Here is a 17,103-nt window from a genome sequence, read left to right as displayed (position 1 = left end):
TGCCTCTGCTTGAATACTTCAATGACTGGGAGCTCACTCCCTCCCTAGGCAACAGTTCAAGGCAGTCCTACCAATCGCAAAAGCTGACCTGAACTTGAGCCCAGATCATTTTGGTACCCACCCCGGGCCCTGGCTCTGCCACCCTGCGTTGTCTAGGCCCATCTTCCCTCTGACAGATTATGGAGCCTCGCTCTTGCACGCTGAACAGCGCAGTGCCTTTAGCAGCCCCAGCTTGGGCTCACGGACTGTGGTCATGCACGGCCATGCTGACATGAAGTCTTTGCGGGCCCCTCTTGGTTCTGTGGGGGGCTCTGAAGTAAGCCTCGGGAATGTCTGCTGCCACCCCCTTCATTAGGACACACCCCGTCTCCATTTGTAGGCCTGGTTCTTTTACTTACAAAAATGACACAAGCACGTTGAAAACAAATCCAACAGTGCAGAAGTAAAACTCCTTGCCCTTCCCACACAATCCCATTCCCCGGATATAGCCACTTTAACAATTTAGTGTGTTATCTTCCAGATCTTTTTCTTGTTTTCTCATCAAACTGTTTGTCTTGGAAGTGCTCCCATGGGAACATATGTGTAACAGCCTCGTTCTCCTTATTGTCTGCGTCAGAGTCCCGAGTTGGACTGTATCCATAATTGATTTTAATATTCTTCCTATTGATCAGTTGTTTTGTTTTTACGGTATTTGCAACAACGCTGCAGTGAACATTGTTGCATACGTATTTTTGGTGCACGTGTATAATTATTTATGAAGTTTGATTACTAGACAAGGAAATGCAGAGCCAATGTAAAATTTTCTTGGTAGATGTAGCCAACCTGCCTCCACAAAAGCTCCCACCAGCTGTGTCTGAACATTGTGCTTTATGCTTCCATTAATGTCACCTTAGAGCACGGTGGATTTCTTTTCAGCTTTTGTTGACTCTGGGGAGCTTGGGGTCAATTAAGACTCCCAGATTGTTTTTGCATGTACTAATGTATATGTCAGCATCTGGTTAAAAGAACCTGGTACATGTCATTTCCCGTCCACACTCAGGAATCACCACTAATGAGAGATGGTGAAAAAAAAAGAGAATGAAGGAGATAATGATTGGCGAGAGGGGAGTTGTTAGCTGGGAGGGAGTTGGGAGCAAAGAAGCCCAGCACCCAGTGTCCCATCAAGACCCCCATGTGGCCCCCTGTGACCTCTCCAACCTGAGTCTGGGGCAGCTGCCCCAGATCCAGGCAGACCCCCGTCCCCAGGCTGATGCATATCTCCCGGTTACACCCAGACCACACCGTCGGAGGAGCCAGGCAGGCCTCAGATGCTGACCCCCCAGGCTCCGTGTGTGGATGGCTTCGAGGAGCCAGGAGAGCGGCGGCGAACCCTCAGTGCAGTCAGCGTCCTCACCAGCGTACTGGAAGGTCAGCCCTGGTGTCATCCAAACACTCCCCACTTCTAGTCTGAGCACCCTCACAGTTAGCCAGGCCTGAGCCAAGTTCACCCCAGCTGCTTTGCCTGCCTTGGACATCCGCACAGCTGTCCCAGACTTTTCAGTCTCTGTGGCCTGTCCTGGGTGTCTTTTCGTCTGTTCCAGCGTGTTTTTTCCTGGGCATCCTCAGGAGCCATGTCTGTGTTTCTTCCAAGCATCCCCACAGCTGTCCTGGCCTGTCCTAGGGGCTCATTGGTCTCATCCTGTCCTCTCCCAAGCATTCCCATGTCTGCTGGGACCATCCCATCCCAAGCATGCCTGTTCTAGCTTATCCCAGCCATCCCCATATCTACCCCAGGTTATTCCAAGCCTCCCACATCTGTCCAAGCCTGTCCCACTTTAGGCAACCTCACATCCAATCCATCCTGAACTTGGCACCCCCTGATTTGTCCTCTCCTGTCCAACATGACTTCTGTCCCAGGCATCCCCCCGCATCTGTCCTGACATGTCTCAGATATCCACATCTGTTCCTACCTGTTGGGTCCTGGGTGTCCTTATATCTGAACTCGCCTGTCTCAGATGTTGTCTCAGCCTATACCTCCCCTGAGTGTCCGCAGATCTATGTGGGAGTGTTGTCTCAAGAGAGCCCACATTTGTCCAAATCTATCTTGTCCCAGTTTTCCCCACATCCATCCTGGTTTTCTGTCCCTGTGGCCCTCTTCTCCCGTATTCCCAGAGTAAGGAGCCAGGACATAGGCCACTCTTTCCCTTAGTCATCCCTGCCCCTCTTTCTGTCCCCCTGTCATGTAGCAGCCCTGTCATCTCCTGGGTAGGTCATACATCTTTTCTGGAATACCACGAGTTATATAAGAGTTGGTCAACAAAAACAAACCAGCTCACTGGCTCTCTGCCCCGCCCCCTCCCACCCAGAGTTGGAGTCTCACCGCAAGTATCCGCCATGCTGGAATCGCTTTGCCCAGCGCTACCTGATCTGGGAGTGTTGTCCACTGTGGATGTCCATCAAGCAGAGAGTGAAGATCATGGTCATGGACCCATTCGCCGACCTCACCATCACCATGTGCATCGTGATTAACACACTCTTCATGGCACTGGAGCATTACAACATGACAACTGAATTTGAGGAGATGCTGCAGGTCGGAAACCTGGTAAGGGCTGCTGGCAGCTGACTCTCAAATGGGCATCGTGTTGTGAAGGGCTCTTGGCCAGCTGGCACAGCCTTTGTGGGTAAGGGAGGAGTGACTCAGAACACGAAAGGATCTTCTGAAGATAGGAGTCATTGTGGAAGACCTTGTGGGCGGAGCCTCAGGATCAGCTTTCGTGACAGATGTAATTGGGAGTGAGAGGTTAGGGATAAAGATGCCCAAAAGCTAGAAAACAAAAGTGAGTTGAGTGTGAGCCTGAAATGTGTGGGGACATGAGGTGTGGCAGTTAGTAACGGAGGAGGAGAGTGCATGCAAAAAGAGGCAGTTCTCTTAGGGAAAGGATGGATGGATGGCTGGATGGAGAGAAGGAGGAAGGGAAGGATAGAGAGATAGATGGATGGATGGATGGATGGATGGAGTGAGTAAATCAGGCAGAGCCAGATTTGAATTCTGACTCAGCTCTTACTAACTATGTGACCTCTAGCAAATTACTTAGTTTCAGTAATTGGTACAGTAAGTATTTGTTGAATTTAATAAATGTAAAATTAGTATGACAATATCAACTTCATAGGAAGCTAATGAGGATTGAATAAGATAATGTGTATAATGTGCTTGGCTCAGAGTTTGATAAACCATAAGCACTCAAAATAAATGATAGCTGTGGTTATTATCTTCGTTGTTGTTATTAAGGAGACTGTCCCTGGAAGTCAGAATGTCTGGGTTCTAATTCTGATTTCTTTCTTCTTGACACCAAATCAAGTCCTAGCTCTTCACTCTGAAGATGGAAAACTGAGGCCAGAGAGGTGACATAGTGATGGCATAGCTGGGCATGTAGCTGTTGTCTCCTGACTCTGGGGGACAGGGTCCTACTGGCTCTGTCCAGGTAAACAAAGGGTCGACCCTTCTGCAGAAGATCCTAGAGCAAAGCTGCAGAGAGCCCACTGGCCTCTGAAAGGAGCTCCTGGGATCATCACTGAGGTTGAGTGGGGGGAGGGGGTCATTCATTCCAAGCTCTCTCCTCTTGCAGACCCAGCCCTGTCTTGGTCCCAGCTGCACAGGTGGCCCCCACACGTAGACATGTCTCCTACACTGTGGAGTGTGAGGATTTTCTTCCCTTATTACTTACCATATCCAGAACTCTAGATAGTTCTCTACAGGGTCTATTCAAACTTTTTCACAAATGTGAGTCCGTTTTGCTGTGATTCTGCTTTTCTTTTCTTCTTCTGTATACAAACAGAAGGAAAAGCTAGATATCAGTCTGTAAGAGTCTTGTGGCACAGTTGTGCCTGCCTTGTGTTGGGTGGTCTTCAGAGGGTGGGTACATAGGATTTCAGTTGAATACAGTTTTAATGGAATGTGACCGTTGGGTTGGACTGAGCAGCAGTCGAGGTGATGAAGAGCACTGGTGGCTTCCCTGGAGCATTAAGTTGTGATTGAATTGCAGTCGTGTTAAATTTGTGGTTCAGTTATTAGTAATGGGTCATGTCATTGGATTACAGCTCTATTTTGTTCTGTTTGGATAGCTTTATTGCTAGTATGTAAGGTTTTGATTGTCTTGCAGTTAATATATTCTAGATGGTTTAAATATTAAATGTAAAGAAACTAAATCACAAAAATAAGCATGGGTAAATAATCTTGGTGTGAAAAAATCCTTTCCAAGCATGTCACTAAAGACAAATTCCATAAAGGAGAAGAATGATAGATTTCACTAATGTTTAGCCCATCATATAAACAAAGGCAAAAGGCAAATGAAACGTCTGTTCCTAGCAATACTGTGGACAAGGAAACCTGAGATGTTTCCAACTGTGAAACAAAAATACAGCAAACATTCTTTGACATGCATAATAAAGTTCACGAGAAAGTGACAAAAACCCCCAAGTGCCAAAAACAAAGAGGTACTTAAAAACCATAGCAGTAAACGTGTGAAATCGTTCTGTCGTTGCCCTAGGGGGTGGGAGGGGTGCTGATTTGAGTAATCTTGGGGGCTTGGATTTCTGTGAACACGCAGGGACAGGACTTCTATTTGGGACAGTGCAGGTAGGGTTTGGAACTGAGTAGCCCCATAAGAATATGACCCTATGTTCAGTAAAGTGGTGAACTCAAATAAATCCACACACTGACCCTGGGAAACAATAAGGAAGGAAGGTTGTCAGTCTCAGCCAGGGCTGGAGGGGGGTGAGGGGGTGGGGAAGGTAACCTCCAGAAGCTTGTGACTATGAATTTGACCTTATACAGATTTGGAGTTCAGATTTATACCTGGGTGTTCCTGGAAGCTATGTCTGAAAAATTAACACACAAAGTGATCCTGGCAATCATAGCTAATACTTGTTGAACACCTAATTTTTAGAACAACCAGTAAGGGGGATGGTATTATTATTACCCTTATTTTACTAATAAGGTAACAGAGGCACAGAGTGGTGAAATAATTTAACCAAGGTCACACAGCCAGGAAGTGAAAGACCCAAGATTCAAATCCAAGCCCTTTGTATCTAGAGTCCATCCTCTTACCTAGTGCCTTACACTGCTGTGCTGCAGCACTAGCTTTCTTCCCATCTCCCTGCTTCGAGTCCAAATTATACTGGAGTCCTTGTCAGTGTGGTAAGAGAAGAAAAAGAAGAATTATCTATAGAAACAATCCAAGAAAATCTACAGAAAGACAATTGGAACCAGTAAGAGAGTTCAGCAGTGTTGGTAGGTACAGACTCTGCATACTAAAATTAATTCTGCTCCTAGCCACCATCAGTGATCATTTGGAGAGTAATTTCTAAAAGTTAACACTTACAATAGCAATAAAAACTGTGAGGAATCTAGGAATAAATGTAGCAGAAGATTGTAAATTTTATATGAAAAAAATTACAAAACCATTGAAACATATAAAAGAATAAATTAGTGAAGAGATATGCCATTTTCATGGATAAAATTCTGAATACTGTAGAGATATCAGTTCTTACCAAATTAACGTGGATGTTTAATGTAGTTCTGATCAAAATCCCAACACATTTTTACCCATGGGATTTGAAAAGGCGATCCTAAAATTAATATGGAAAAATAATGTCTATGAAACAAATTAATGAATCAGCTGGGGAGCTTACCGTACCATGTATAAGATGTATTATAAAGCTATAGTAATTGAAACATTATAGTATTGGTGCAATATAGAAAAATGGACCAGTACTACAGAATCAAGAACTCAGAAATAAGAAATGCATATTTGGAGACTTGATAAATATCAGAGATGGCATTATAAATCAATATGAAAATGACCGACTATTCAATAAATAAGATTGGGAAGAATAGTTATCTCCTTTTTTTTTTTTGGCTGCACTGCATGGCATGCGGAATCCTAGTTCCTGGACCAGAAATCGAACCCACGCCCCCTGCAGAGGAAGCACTGGAAGCATGGGGTCTTAACCACTGGACCATCAGGGAAGTCCCCAGAATGGTTATCTCTATGGAAGAAAATAAATTAGATCCCTACCCCATACCATATTCATTAATTAGTTGCAGGGAAATGGATTCAACACCTAAAAGCAATAAAATAAAATTTTAAAGCTTTTAGAATAAAAATGTGGAAGAATATTTAAAATTTGGAGGTTAGGAAGGCTTTCTCCAACATACAAAAAGTTTATACCATGAAAGAAAAGATTGCTAAATTTACCTATGTTAAAAAATTTGTAATATGTGTACAATAAAGGATATGGTAAACAAAGTGAAATCACTACCCCAAACTGGAAATTGATGTTATAAAAAGTATTTAACTGGAAAGACATGGAATCCAGAATATGCATTGAATGCTTACACATCAATAAAGAGAAGAGGGACAATCCACTGGCAAAAACACAACCACAACAATGGACAGAAGAAATGACAGAAGAGGAAATTCAGATAGTTATAAACAGATGAAAAGAAACACAGAGGAATGCAAATTAAATCAACACTGAGATACTGTTTCTCACCCATTAGAGAATCAGAAGTAAAATTCTGTGTGTTGGCAATGATATGAAACAGCGGCAACTCACACTTTGTAAGAGTGTCAATTTGTTACAACCATTTCAGGGAACAGTTGTACAGTATCTGATAAGTCACGGATATGCATACCCTATAACAATTTCAGATATACATATTCTTGAGAAAGTCCCACATGTCTGTATAAGGAGACATGTACAAGAAAGCTCTTTGCTGCATTGTTAGTCACAGGGAAAATTGGAATCAATCTAAATGTCTATCCCTCCACTTAAAAATGGATAAATAAATTGTGGTGTTTTCATACTGTGCACAGTTAGAAGGAATATGTATACATCTTTCAGTATGGATAAATCTCACAAACATGATGTTAAGAATAAAAGGAACTTGCAAAAAAGAACACATGTGGTTATAGAAACCTTAAAACAATGCAAAAATACTATGCATTAAAACTGTAAAAACATGCATGGGAATGATAAACATCAAATTCAGGATGGTGATTACCTTGGAGTGAATGTAGTTCTATGGGTTTTACCTGCGATGGCAGGTGGTGATCAAGACTATACAGAAGAAGACAACTGTTTAGGTTCATGTCAGTTTCCATCATGTGGGCCAGTGACTTAACTTCTCTGTATCTCAGTTTCCCTATCTGTAAAATGGGGATAACAATAATATCTCATAGAGTTATTGTGAGGATTAAGTGATTCAATATATGTAAAGCACTAGTATAGTACCTGGCATATAGTAAATGCTATTTAAGTCTTTGCTATTATTTTGAGGGAAAAATGAAACAAGATTTGCAGCAAATATGGCAAAATGTTAATATTTGGTAGAGTTTGGTAGTGGGTACAAAGGACGCATCATATTATTCTATACTTGTTTATATGCTTAAAATATTTTATAATTTTTAGAAAGTACAACGACAAAGATAAATGACAAACCAAGAAAATTGCAATGCACACAGTAGATAAAGGGATAATACCCTTAATATATAAAGTATATATATAAACAACAACAAAAAAAGGCAAACACCCTAATAGGAAAACAAGTAAAGGATATGAACAGGCAATTTCACAAAAGGAGAAATACAGAAATCAAAGAAATATCCAACAAGGCAACAGTAAAAGATGGCTTTTGTCCTATTGGATTGGAAAGGTTAGTGGGACAGGAATTAACATTTTTATGAGGGAAACAGTTATCCCATGTGGTTCATGGATTTGGTTAAAACCGATCTCTGAGGATCTTTTAGCAGTTATGTGTCAGAATCTCTAAAAATGCTTGTTGGCTATGCAATTCCATTTCCAGAAATTTATACTAAGAAAATAATTGGGCAAGTTGTTTTAAAATATGTATGTGAAAGGATATCTATTATGGCAATGGTTTTTTAAAATTTATTTATTTTATTTATTTGGCGTCATCAGATCTTAGTTGCGGCATGCGGGGTCTTAGTTGAGGCATGCAGGATCTTTCGTTTTGGCGCGAGGGCTCTTCGTTGCAGCACGCAGGCTCAGTAGTTGTGGTGCGCGGGCTTAGTTGCCCCGAGGCATGTGGGATCTTAGTACCCCAATCAGGGATCAAACCTGCGTCCCCTGCATTGGAAGGAGGATTCTTAACCACTGGACCACCAGGGAAGTCCTGGCAATGTTTGTAATAGGGACAAAAGAATGCCCATCACAAAGAAATGGTTAAACTACTTACAGCACATCTGTACCGTGGAATATCCCACAACTATTTTTTTTTTAAAGGAAAAAGAAAATAATGCTGTAAGTGATGTTTAAATGGCATGGAAGGATGTTCACAAGGTGTTACATTTCAAAAGCAAGTTTACAGTGTGTACAGGATGATCCCATTAAAGACATTAGCCAAGGTCAGGAGAGTTTGGGGTTTCTCAAAAGTCCTCCCACTTTCTGGGAAGCCACCATTAGCACTGATGACTCCGTGTGCCACCTGCCAGGAGTCGGGGGAGGTGGGTGCCCACACTCACAGCCTGCCTGCTAGATCCCAGTGAGCCTATAAATCATGCAGAGCCGTTTGTATCTGAAGCCCCTGCCTGGGCCTGGAGTTTTCAGCAGCTATAATAAATGAGGCCAATGAGAACAACAACCGCCCTCTCTCTTAGGCAGTATCCACTTGACATCCATTAGCTCTAACTCTTAGACACCATCTATGGTGTTATTATTATTATCCCCATTTTACATATGGGAACACTCAAGGCTCAGAGAGATGGGGAAACTGGCCCAAGATCCCACTGTGGCAGACCCTGCTTTGGAACTCGGGTCTGGCTGCCGTTCTCTGCACATCTTAAACCATCCAGCTTTGATCTCATGTCCTTACAATGCCAGTGGTGATCCTTTGAAAGGAGTCACACCAAAATTCATGTACTTCTAAAGCAGTGGTTCTCAAGCTTAGCTGCACATTAGGATCACCTGGGAAGTTGATAAAACTCTCGCTACTTGGGTACTCCAGTCCAACTTAACTCGAATCTGTGGAAGTGGGACCCAGGCATCAATACTTTTAAAATTCCTTAGGGGGTTCAAAGCGCACCAAGTTTAAGAACCATTGCTCAAAAATAGCACTTCTCAAACTTCAGATCACCTGTGAGTCTGGTCACAATGCAGATTCAGATTCAGCAGGTCTGGGGCCTTCAAGATTCTGCATTTCTGAAGACCTTCCAGGTGATGCTGTTGGTTCTTCTGCTCATCACCTCCCCAAAGGCAATCCCCAAGAGCCTCCCTCTGCTGTCTTTTTCTTGCTGACTTCCAACACCACCTTGTATCTGTTGTTTTGCTGCCAGAACAGCTGCGAACCTGGGCAAAGTGAGGTGGGGGGTCTTTCCTGAGCTCCTTTACCGAGACATGCGTATTAGCACTCGTGGGTCTTAAGCACACACTCACTCACCCTGGCATCCTCAGGCAGTGGCCGGGGAGACCAGAGGGCTGGGGCCAAGGAAGGGCAAATCCAAGCCCCACCCTTAGGAGCTCTCAGCAAAGCCCGACGCAGGGAATGCAGCTGGGTGAGGGCCGTTGCTGAGTAGGGAAGGCCTCAGGAAGACAGGGACATGGAGCTGGGCGCTGCAGGAGGTCTAAGGCCCAACCACTTGCATGCTTATTCAGCCAATATTGATGGCCCGCCTGTAGGCTGGGCACTGTTCCAGGTACAGTAAGACAGGAAAGGTCCCTCCTACTGTGGAGTTTACAGTCTAGCCAGAGGAGACTCAATATACAAACACATAACTACCGTACAGTATGTCAGGGTGGCATCTGAGGGAACAAAAAATAAAGCAAGGAAAAAAATAATAATAAAATAAAAATAAATAAATAAAGCAAGGAAGAGGATAAGCACAATCGTGGGCGGGGCCCCGATTTTAAGTGTTGAGAAGTTTTGTTGAGTTGATTAGGTGGCTTTTAAGCAGAGACCTGAAGGGAGTGAGTCCTGTGGATTGGGGAGGGGAGGATCCAGGGAAAGGGAGCAGCAGGTACAGAGGCCCTGAGGAGGTGATGGCAAGGAGGCAAGCGTGGCTGGAAGAGTAGTGGGAGATGGGGTCAGAGAGATGGAAAAGTTATGGGGGCAGGGAAAGCGGCAGAACCCAAGGATGCCTCTTCACATGTGAGGGCAGCCTAGGAATTTGAGCAGAGGCTGGAGGATTTCGGGGGCTCTCCCTTCCCTAAGACCCCAGCTGGTGGAAGGACAGTTCTCTCTGGGCACAAGCACTAAAGGGACCACTGAAGTCACATGGGCTGGGCTGATGGGTGGTGCCCTGTATGGTAGTGCAGAGGTGCCCACCCACCTGCCATCCTAGTGCCCTCCCTGGGCCAACAGCAATCCCCTGCCCCCCAGCCCACTGCTACAGGGCCTCATTTCCGGAGAAGGGAAAGGGCTGGCGCTGGGGCCACCAACAGGTGCAGATGCCTCTCCTTCTCTCCTTCCAGCACAGAGTCTCCTGAGGGCAGGTGCCAAGGACAAGGTAACCCCCACTCCTGAGTGCTGACCTCAGTGAGATGCCTCAGCCATGCCTCTGCTTCTGACCTCCACAGCTACTGAGGCCCTCGGACCTCAGGCCTCCCCTGCAGAAGACCGCAGAGCCTCCTCACCACTCTCAGGATAACCCCACCCACTACCCCACCTGGCTCCAGGAAGGCCTGATATACAGGCACCAACTTCCTGCTAGCCACACCCTCAGGGGATATCCCCTCCTCCCAGAGCCATGCGCCCTCCTGCCATAGCAGTTGACACAGCTCAGAGCCGTAGGCCATGGTCGGGGCTGCCTGGCCCATCACACGATGGACTCCTTAACCTTGAGTCTCTGCCTTCTGAAGCTGGGCTGCTCAGGGACTCATGAGTCAGTGAACCAGGTGAAGCCCAGCCCCTGCCCACCTCAGGATCGTTTCTAGAAGGGAGAGTGGTTGCTCTAAATCTTGAAGGACTGCACTGAGTTCATCTCCTGGTTCTCAAATTTATGAGCTACTTGACCCCAGGCATGTTACTTAACCTCTCAGTGCCTCAGTTTCTGTACCTGGAAAATGGGGTTAATGATACCTTTCTCGTCGGGTTGTTGGACAGATTAAAAGAAACAATGTATGCAAAGCATTCTAGCCCAGCTCTTGGTACATAGTCAAGCCTCAAGAGATGGTGGCTGGTTCTTATCACAGTGAGAAGAGTCAGCATGTGGACAGGGAGGAAGTGGGAACAGCATGGGCAAAAGCCATGAGCCATGAAAGCGTGTTTGTGGGAATGTGTGTATTTGGCATGTGTGAAACTTCCTGTGGCCACACGGGCTGGAAGGGGTCTAGAGTTGTGGTGTCAAGGCCCACCCCAGCTTCCCCTGATCCCAGGTGCCTCCCAGAGCTGTGAGTCCCTGCAGAGCCTGCAGTGGGCCCGGCTGTTTCTGAGGCCCAGGCTGGTGGGTCATGCCTGGAACAGCAGAGTTGGCTGGAGGCATCAGGCTGGAGGTGTCCCCAAGGGACCGGGCCGTGGCTGAGCAGGCACCCACTGGGATTCTGGGCGCAGTCAGAGCTGGCAGCCCAGAAGGGGGACCCTACAGGAGCAAGAGTCAGGAGGCAGGGAGCCCCTGCTGCCAGAGGCTTTTTCCAGCCTAAACGTCGGGAACCCCTGATTCCCGCTGCTTCCCAGGTCTTCACAGGGATCTTCACAGCAGAGATGACCTTCAAGATCATCGCCCTGGACCCCTACTACTACTTCCAGCAGGGCTGGAACATCTTCGACAGCATCATCGTCATCCTCAGCCTCATGGAGCTGGGCCTGTCCCGCATGGGCAACTTGTCGGTGCTTCGCTCCTTCCGCCTGGTACACGGCTGGGCCCGGCAGGGGGCGAGTGGGTGGGGGCCTGGGGTACTGAGCCACACCCCCTCCGAGGTCACCACTCAATCACCCCTACTGTGATCTTTCATGCCTTACCCAACAGCTGTTTGCTAGGTACCCCAGGGCTGGTGATGTGGGGGACACAGAGGTGGGCAAGACAGAGGGAGATAGCCCTCCCTCCAGAGGGGCAATTGGTGCCCATCCATCCTGACGATTTGCAAAGCCCTTTGTGATTCACCGTGCCCCCTTTAGTCCTCATAGGATCCCAGGAGAGGAGCTAGTATTGCTACATTCCCATTCCACACTCAGAGAGATGAAACGATTTCCCAAAGCCACATGGCAAGCAACAGGTGGAGCCAAGTCTGCTGAGGCTCTACCTGCTGGTTTTGGAATCTGCATTTTTGAAACTTTAATGTGCACACAAATTGCCTGGGGATCTTGCTAAAGTGCAGATGTGGATTCAGTAGGTCTCGGATGATGTCAAAGCTATGCGTCTGTGGACCATGCTTTGAGTTCAAAATGTCTAAGAGGTCCAGGCATGGGGCTAGAGGTAGGTCAGGGAAGGCTTTCTGGAGGAAGTGGCTTCACTTGGGGCTAGGTAGGCAGGCTGTTGGGGGCAAAATAGAAAGCCTAGGCTGTGGGTTTTAATTCCGACTCCACTGCCAAGAGCCGAGGGACCTAGACACCATACCCCACCTCTAAGGGTTGGCTTCTTCATCTGTCAAATGAGGTAATAATAGTACCACCCTCATGTAGTTATTTGGAGTTCTGAATGAGCTGATCCATCCTAAACATAAGGCCTGGCACAGTGGGTGTTCAATAAATGCTAAACACCAGCTCCCTTTCTCTGTGATGACTGAGAGGAGGGAAAGATGGAGGTGACTGGGCAAGTCAGGGATGGTTTGAGCTCGCCCAGAAGGATACCTGATGAGGAGGGTTCTGGAAGAGGGACATTCCATGATGGGGAATCTACTGGGTGGTTCCTGGAAGTGAGACCAAGGTGGGTAGGAGGCTGGTGTGGGGACAGAGAGATGGGGTGGGTTGGGGGGAGGAGTCTGGAGCTGTTGACCTGACTCCCAGAGCAGGGCCCGATGAAGCTGCCCTCAGGCTGTGGAGAGAAGCAATAGTGTGTGCTCTTGGACAAACGAGGAGAAACAGGTGTCGGTGACCTTTAAGGGTGCCCTGGGTTCTCAGGCAGGAGCTGTCAGGGGTGAGGGTGTCTATGGGCAGTGGGAGCCAGAGCCCCTCACAAGGACCCCTCCCTCCCCAGCTTCGGGTCTTCAAGCTGGCGAAGTCCTGGCCCACCCTGAACACACTCATCAAGATCATCGGGAACTCAGTGGGGGCACTGGGCAACCTGACGCTGGTGCTGGCCATCATCGTGTTCATCTTCGCTGTGGTGGGCATGCAGCTCTTTGGCAAGAACTACTCAGAGCTGAGGCACCGCATCAGTGACCCAGGTGTGCTGCCCCGCTGGCACATGATGGACTTCTTCCATGCCTTCCTCATCATCTTCCGCATCCTCTGTGGCGAGTGGATCGAGACCATGTGGGACTGCATGGAGGTGTCTGGGCAGTCGCTGTGCCTGCTGGTCTTCTTGCTTGTTATGGTCATTGGCAATCTCGTGGTAAGTTGGCCGGTGGCCTCACACACACTCACTCACCTACCCATCCATTCATCTACCCAGCTACCCACCCACCCAGTCATCCATCTGTCCATTCACTTACCCTTCCTTCCATCCATCCACTCCCTCACTCAGCCATCTATCAAACAATCCATCCACCCATCAATCTCTCACCCATCCATCGATTTACCCATCCATCCATCTACTCATTTACCCATCATTCCATCTATTTACTCACCCGTTCATTCATTCACCCATCTGTGCACCCACTTACCCATCCATCCATGTATCATCAATCCATCTATTACTTACCCATTCACTCTTTCATCTCTCTACTCATTCATACATCTACTTATCCAGCCATCGATCCACTCATCAATAACCCACCCACCAACTCACCTATCCACCTGTCCACCTTTTCATCGATCTGCCTACTCAGTTACCAATCTCCCTACCCATTTATGCACTCACTCACCCAGTCATTCATCCATCAACGTCCATCTACTCATTCACTTACCCATCCATTCATCTATCCATCAACCATCCATCCATCAACCCCCATTCACACACACATGTGCACACCTGTTCATCCATCCATTTGCCCATCTATCTACCCATCCATTCATTCACCCACCTATCCATCCATTCATTCATCCATCACCCATCTTTCCACTCACTCATCTATCCCTCTATTGATTCATCCACCTCTACATCCATCTGTCAACCCACTCATCTATTCTCTCATTCATCAGTCCCATCCATCTACTCATTTATCCATCCAGCCATCTACTCACTCACTCATTTAGCTATCCATTCATGCACATCACTCATTTCCTCATTCTTCCATTTACCCATCTATTTACCTATTTATTCATTATGTATTCATTTTATATCCATTAATTAATTATTTTCTCATCTACTCATTGTTTTATTAGTTATTCACTGTCAGTGATTTATCACCTGGTTCAATTCAGCTTAACAAACATTTGTTGAGCTCCCATTGCATGCAGAATATTGTGCCAAATGCTATTGGGCATACAGAGATGAATGTGGCTCTGACATTGCTCACCACCTTGAGAGAGTGAGGAGGTGGAGAGTTCAAACAGGCCTGAGATAACTCTCAAGCTGGTCAGAATGGTCAGAGCCATTAAGAGGGAGCCCATGGGTGCTGAGCCCCTTCAGCTGGGGAAATCAAGGAAGGCTTCCTGGTGGAGGGGGTTTCCCGCTGACCTGATTGACAGGTGATGCTAGAGAGGGAAGAAGCAAGGTAAGCAAAGCACAGGCTCAGGCAGGTAGTGGTGGTCCAGGTGAGGTGGGGCCCGAGAGAACCGTGTATGTCATCCTGAATAGCTGTGGTGAGAGTCCCTGCTGTCCTGTAATGAGAAGCCCAGGTCTTTGCTCCCATGGCCACCTGTCTGTCCCAGGGAAAGTGCATCTTGCCTTGTGTCTTTACAATGTGGGCAATTCTGGAGTTGAGAGAGATCAAAATCTAAATGCCAGAGAAGGAGCCTTTGGAAGAGGCAAGTTTGAGAGGGGTCAGTTGTTCAGGGAGAGGTCAGTGTCCACTGTGGACATGCAGCCACCTTCCTGGGTACACAGGGGGACCACACACGCTCCAACGTCACACCTGCAGTGTCTGGCTACCACTGCCCATGGTGTGGGCAGCTCAGGCTCACAGCGGCTCACAGAGGGATTTTAGGTGATGTGAGTACTGTGGGCTGCAGATTCCAGAGCCCTTCTCCAGACCTGCCTGCTTTCTCCTCCCCTGTGACTTAACCAGGCCAAGTCGGGGTCGGTCTTCCTCAGCCTCCATGGGTGGAGCCCAGAGAGGAAGCAGAGTGCACAGTGCCAGTGGAACCCAGCTCTTTGGCGGGCCCTGCAACCCCCCTCCCATCCCCTCAAACCTGCCGCCCCTCAGGGAGCCCCTCACTCAGCCCCTGGCACAGCTCTGGGACTGCCAGACTCTGTGTGTTCCAAGGAGGATGCGAGTACACAGAGCTTTCAGCCCAGGGCCAGGCTGAGCTGCCCTCACGCACACACAGCCTGCGACTTCCGAGTAGATCTGCCTGGGGATGAGAAGATTAGAGGCTGCTGGAGGAGGGAAGCTAACGCAGCCCACGCGGCCCCCTCCCTGGCTGCCTCAGGAATTGGGCTGCTTCGGGGCGTGGGTGAAAGCAAGATTGTCATTGAAATGGGAAGTGATCATCAGGCAGGGGCTGGGGAGCAGCAGTGTGATTGACAGGGAAAGCACTGGAAGCAGCCGAACTTCTGAAGCCGGCGGCAGGGGAGGCCCTAGCATCTTCTGTGGGTGGACAAGGCTGCCCAGGCACCCCCTGCCCTGCCCCCAGCCTGGCCCCAGATGCCTGGCGGTCAGGGGATGTGAACCCAGGGTGGGCTACCAGGAGCTGAGGCAGGCCAGGCCTGGGCCAGTGTGGACAGAGGCCGGGAGCCTGGCCAGAGGTCAGTGTAGACAGCAGCTCTGCATCACATCACATGCGTCACCCCTCCAGTGACGACATAAAAGAGACTGCCAGGTGTCAAAAGTGATCATCTCTCTGCGGAGATAGAACAGGAGAGCCTACTCCTTAAGCTTTCCATACTGTCCACATGAATGTTAATGTTTAAAGCAAAGGCACGTTTCTGAGGCCTGGCACTCCAACCTTGCCCACTGCTTTCGCCAGAATTCTCACTCCCAGCTCTCTGACAAGCATGTCTCAGGGGCTTGTAAGAAGCCAGAGCAGGGACTCAGATTGGGTGTCCACCTTCACACACCACCCTGCTATAGGGGCCCCCATTCAACTGGACTCCCTTCTGGGAGTGGCTGCGGAGGGGAGACCTGAGCCCAAGGTGGGGAGATTGTGTCTCTGTCCTGTTGGCCTGGTGATGCTCATGAGCCGGTCTGACCCCTGTGTGGAACGAGCCCACCACCATCTTCAACTACCCTCCCCAAGCCCAGTCCCGTGTCACTCGGTAAAAGTTCTCTTTTTTAACAAAAGCTAAAACTTCACACTTGCAGGGTGGTTTAACAACAAGCAGTAGTCCAGAACCATCCAAAGACAGAGAGATTTTTCAAACCCCCCTTAGGGACGGACATCAAATCCATAACCCCTAATAAATAACTTAAGTAAAGACTGTGTGTTCCGGCACCTCTGAAGCCTCAGCCCCAGGTCCCTCTCCTCTATCCAAGTGTCTAATCCTGCACGCAGCACCCTCCAAGCACCCCTCACTGCCTGGACACAACTCTGTCTCAGTAGCTTGACCCAACAGGCGCCCAGGCCCCCAAGGGCTGCCACCTGGCCTCTTTTCCTGGCATCGCCCTCTTCTCTGCTCATTCTCCCATGTCCTTCACCTGGAAAGCATGGTCGGATCTGGGGAGAGTGGAGAGTGCTCCACAGCTGGAGCCCCAGATCTTTGAGTGGTGACCCAGCTTCAGTGGGGAACTCAGAGACATATCACTGCCCCTCCTTCACCAACAGATGCAGAGGCCTCTTCCCCGGAAAGCCCCAAGAGCAGATGGGTGATGGATGAATGAATGAATGGATGGGTGGGCCCTGCTGATCCCAGATTGGATCTCACTTCCCAGGGAGCAGCCCTGTGCTCACCCTGACCTCACTGCCCC

At 48.1% G+C, this 17,103-nt stretch overlaps 1 protein-coding gene across 1 annotated transcript in view; it reads left to right on the top strand.

Annotated features, from left to right (window-relative positions):
* The window catches only part of SCN5A (sodium voltage-gated channel alpha subunit 5), an 88,303-nt gene that overhangs the window by 31,720 nt on the left and 39,480 nt on the right, over nucleotides 1-17,103 (top strand). The window contains exons 12-15 of the mRNA XM_049693627.1: nucleotides 1,275-1,407; nucleotides 2,346-2,581; nucleotides 11,672-11,845; nucleotides 13,131-13,487. Coding sequence (XP_049549584.1) covers nucleotides 1,275-1,407; nucleotides 2,346-2,581; nucleotides 11,672-11,845; nucleotides 13,131-13,487 — 900 coding nt within the window. The remainder of the gene's footprint in view (nucleotides 1-1,274; nucleotides 1,408-2,345; nucleotides 2,582-11,671; nucleotides 11,846-13,130; nucleotides 13,488-17,103) is intronic.

The sequence above is a fragment of the Orcinus orca genome, chromosome 10 (assembly GCF_937001465.1).
Source record: "Orcinus orca chromosome 10, mOrcOrc1.1, whole genome shotgun sequence".
Taxonomy (NCBI): domain Eukaryota; kingdom Metazoa; phylum Chordata; class Mammalia; order Artiodactyla; family Delphinidae; genus Orcinus; species Orcinus orca.
The sequence above is the reverse complement of the archived record's forward strand: the minus strand, read 5'-3'. Positions and strand labels throughout refer to the sequence as shown.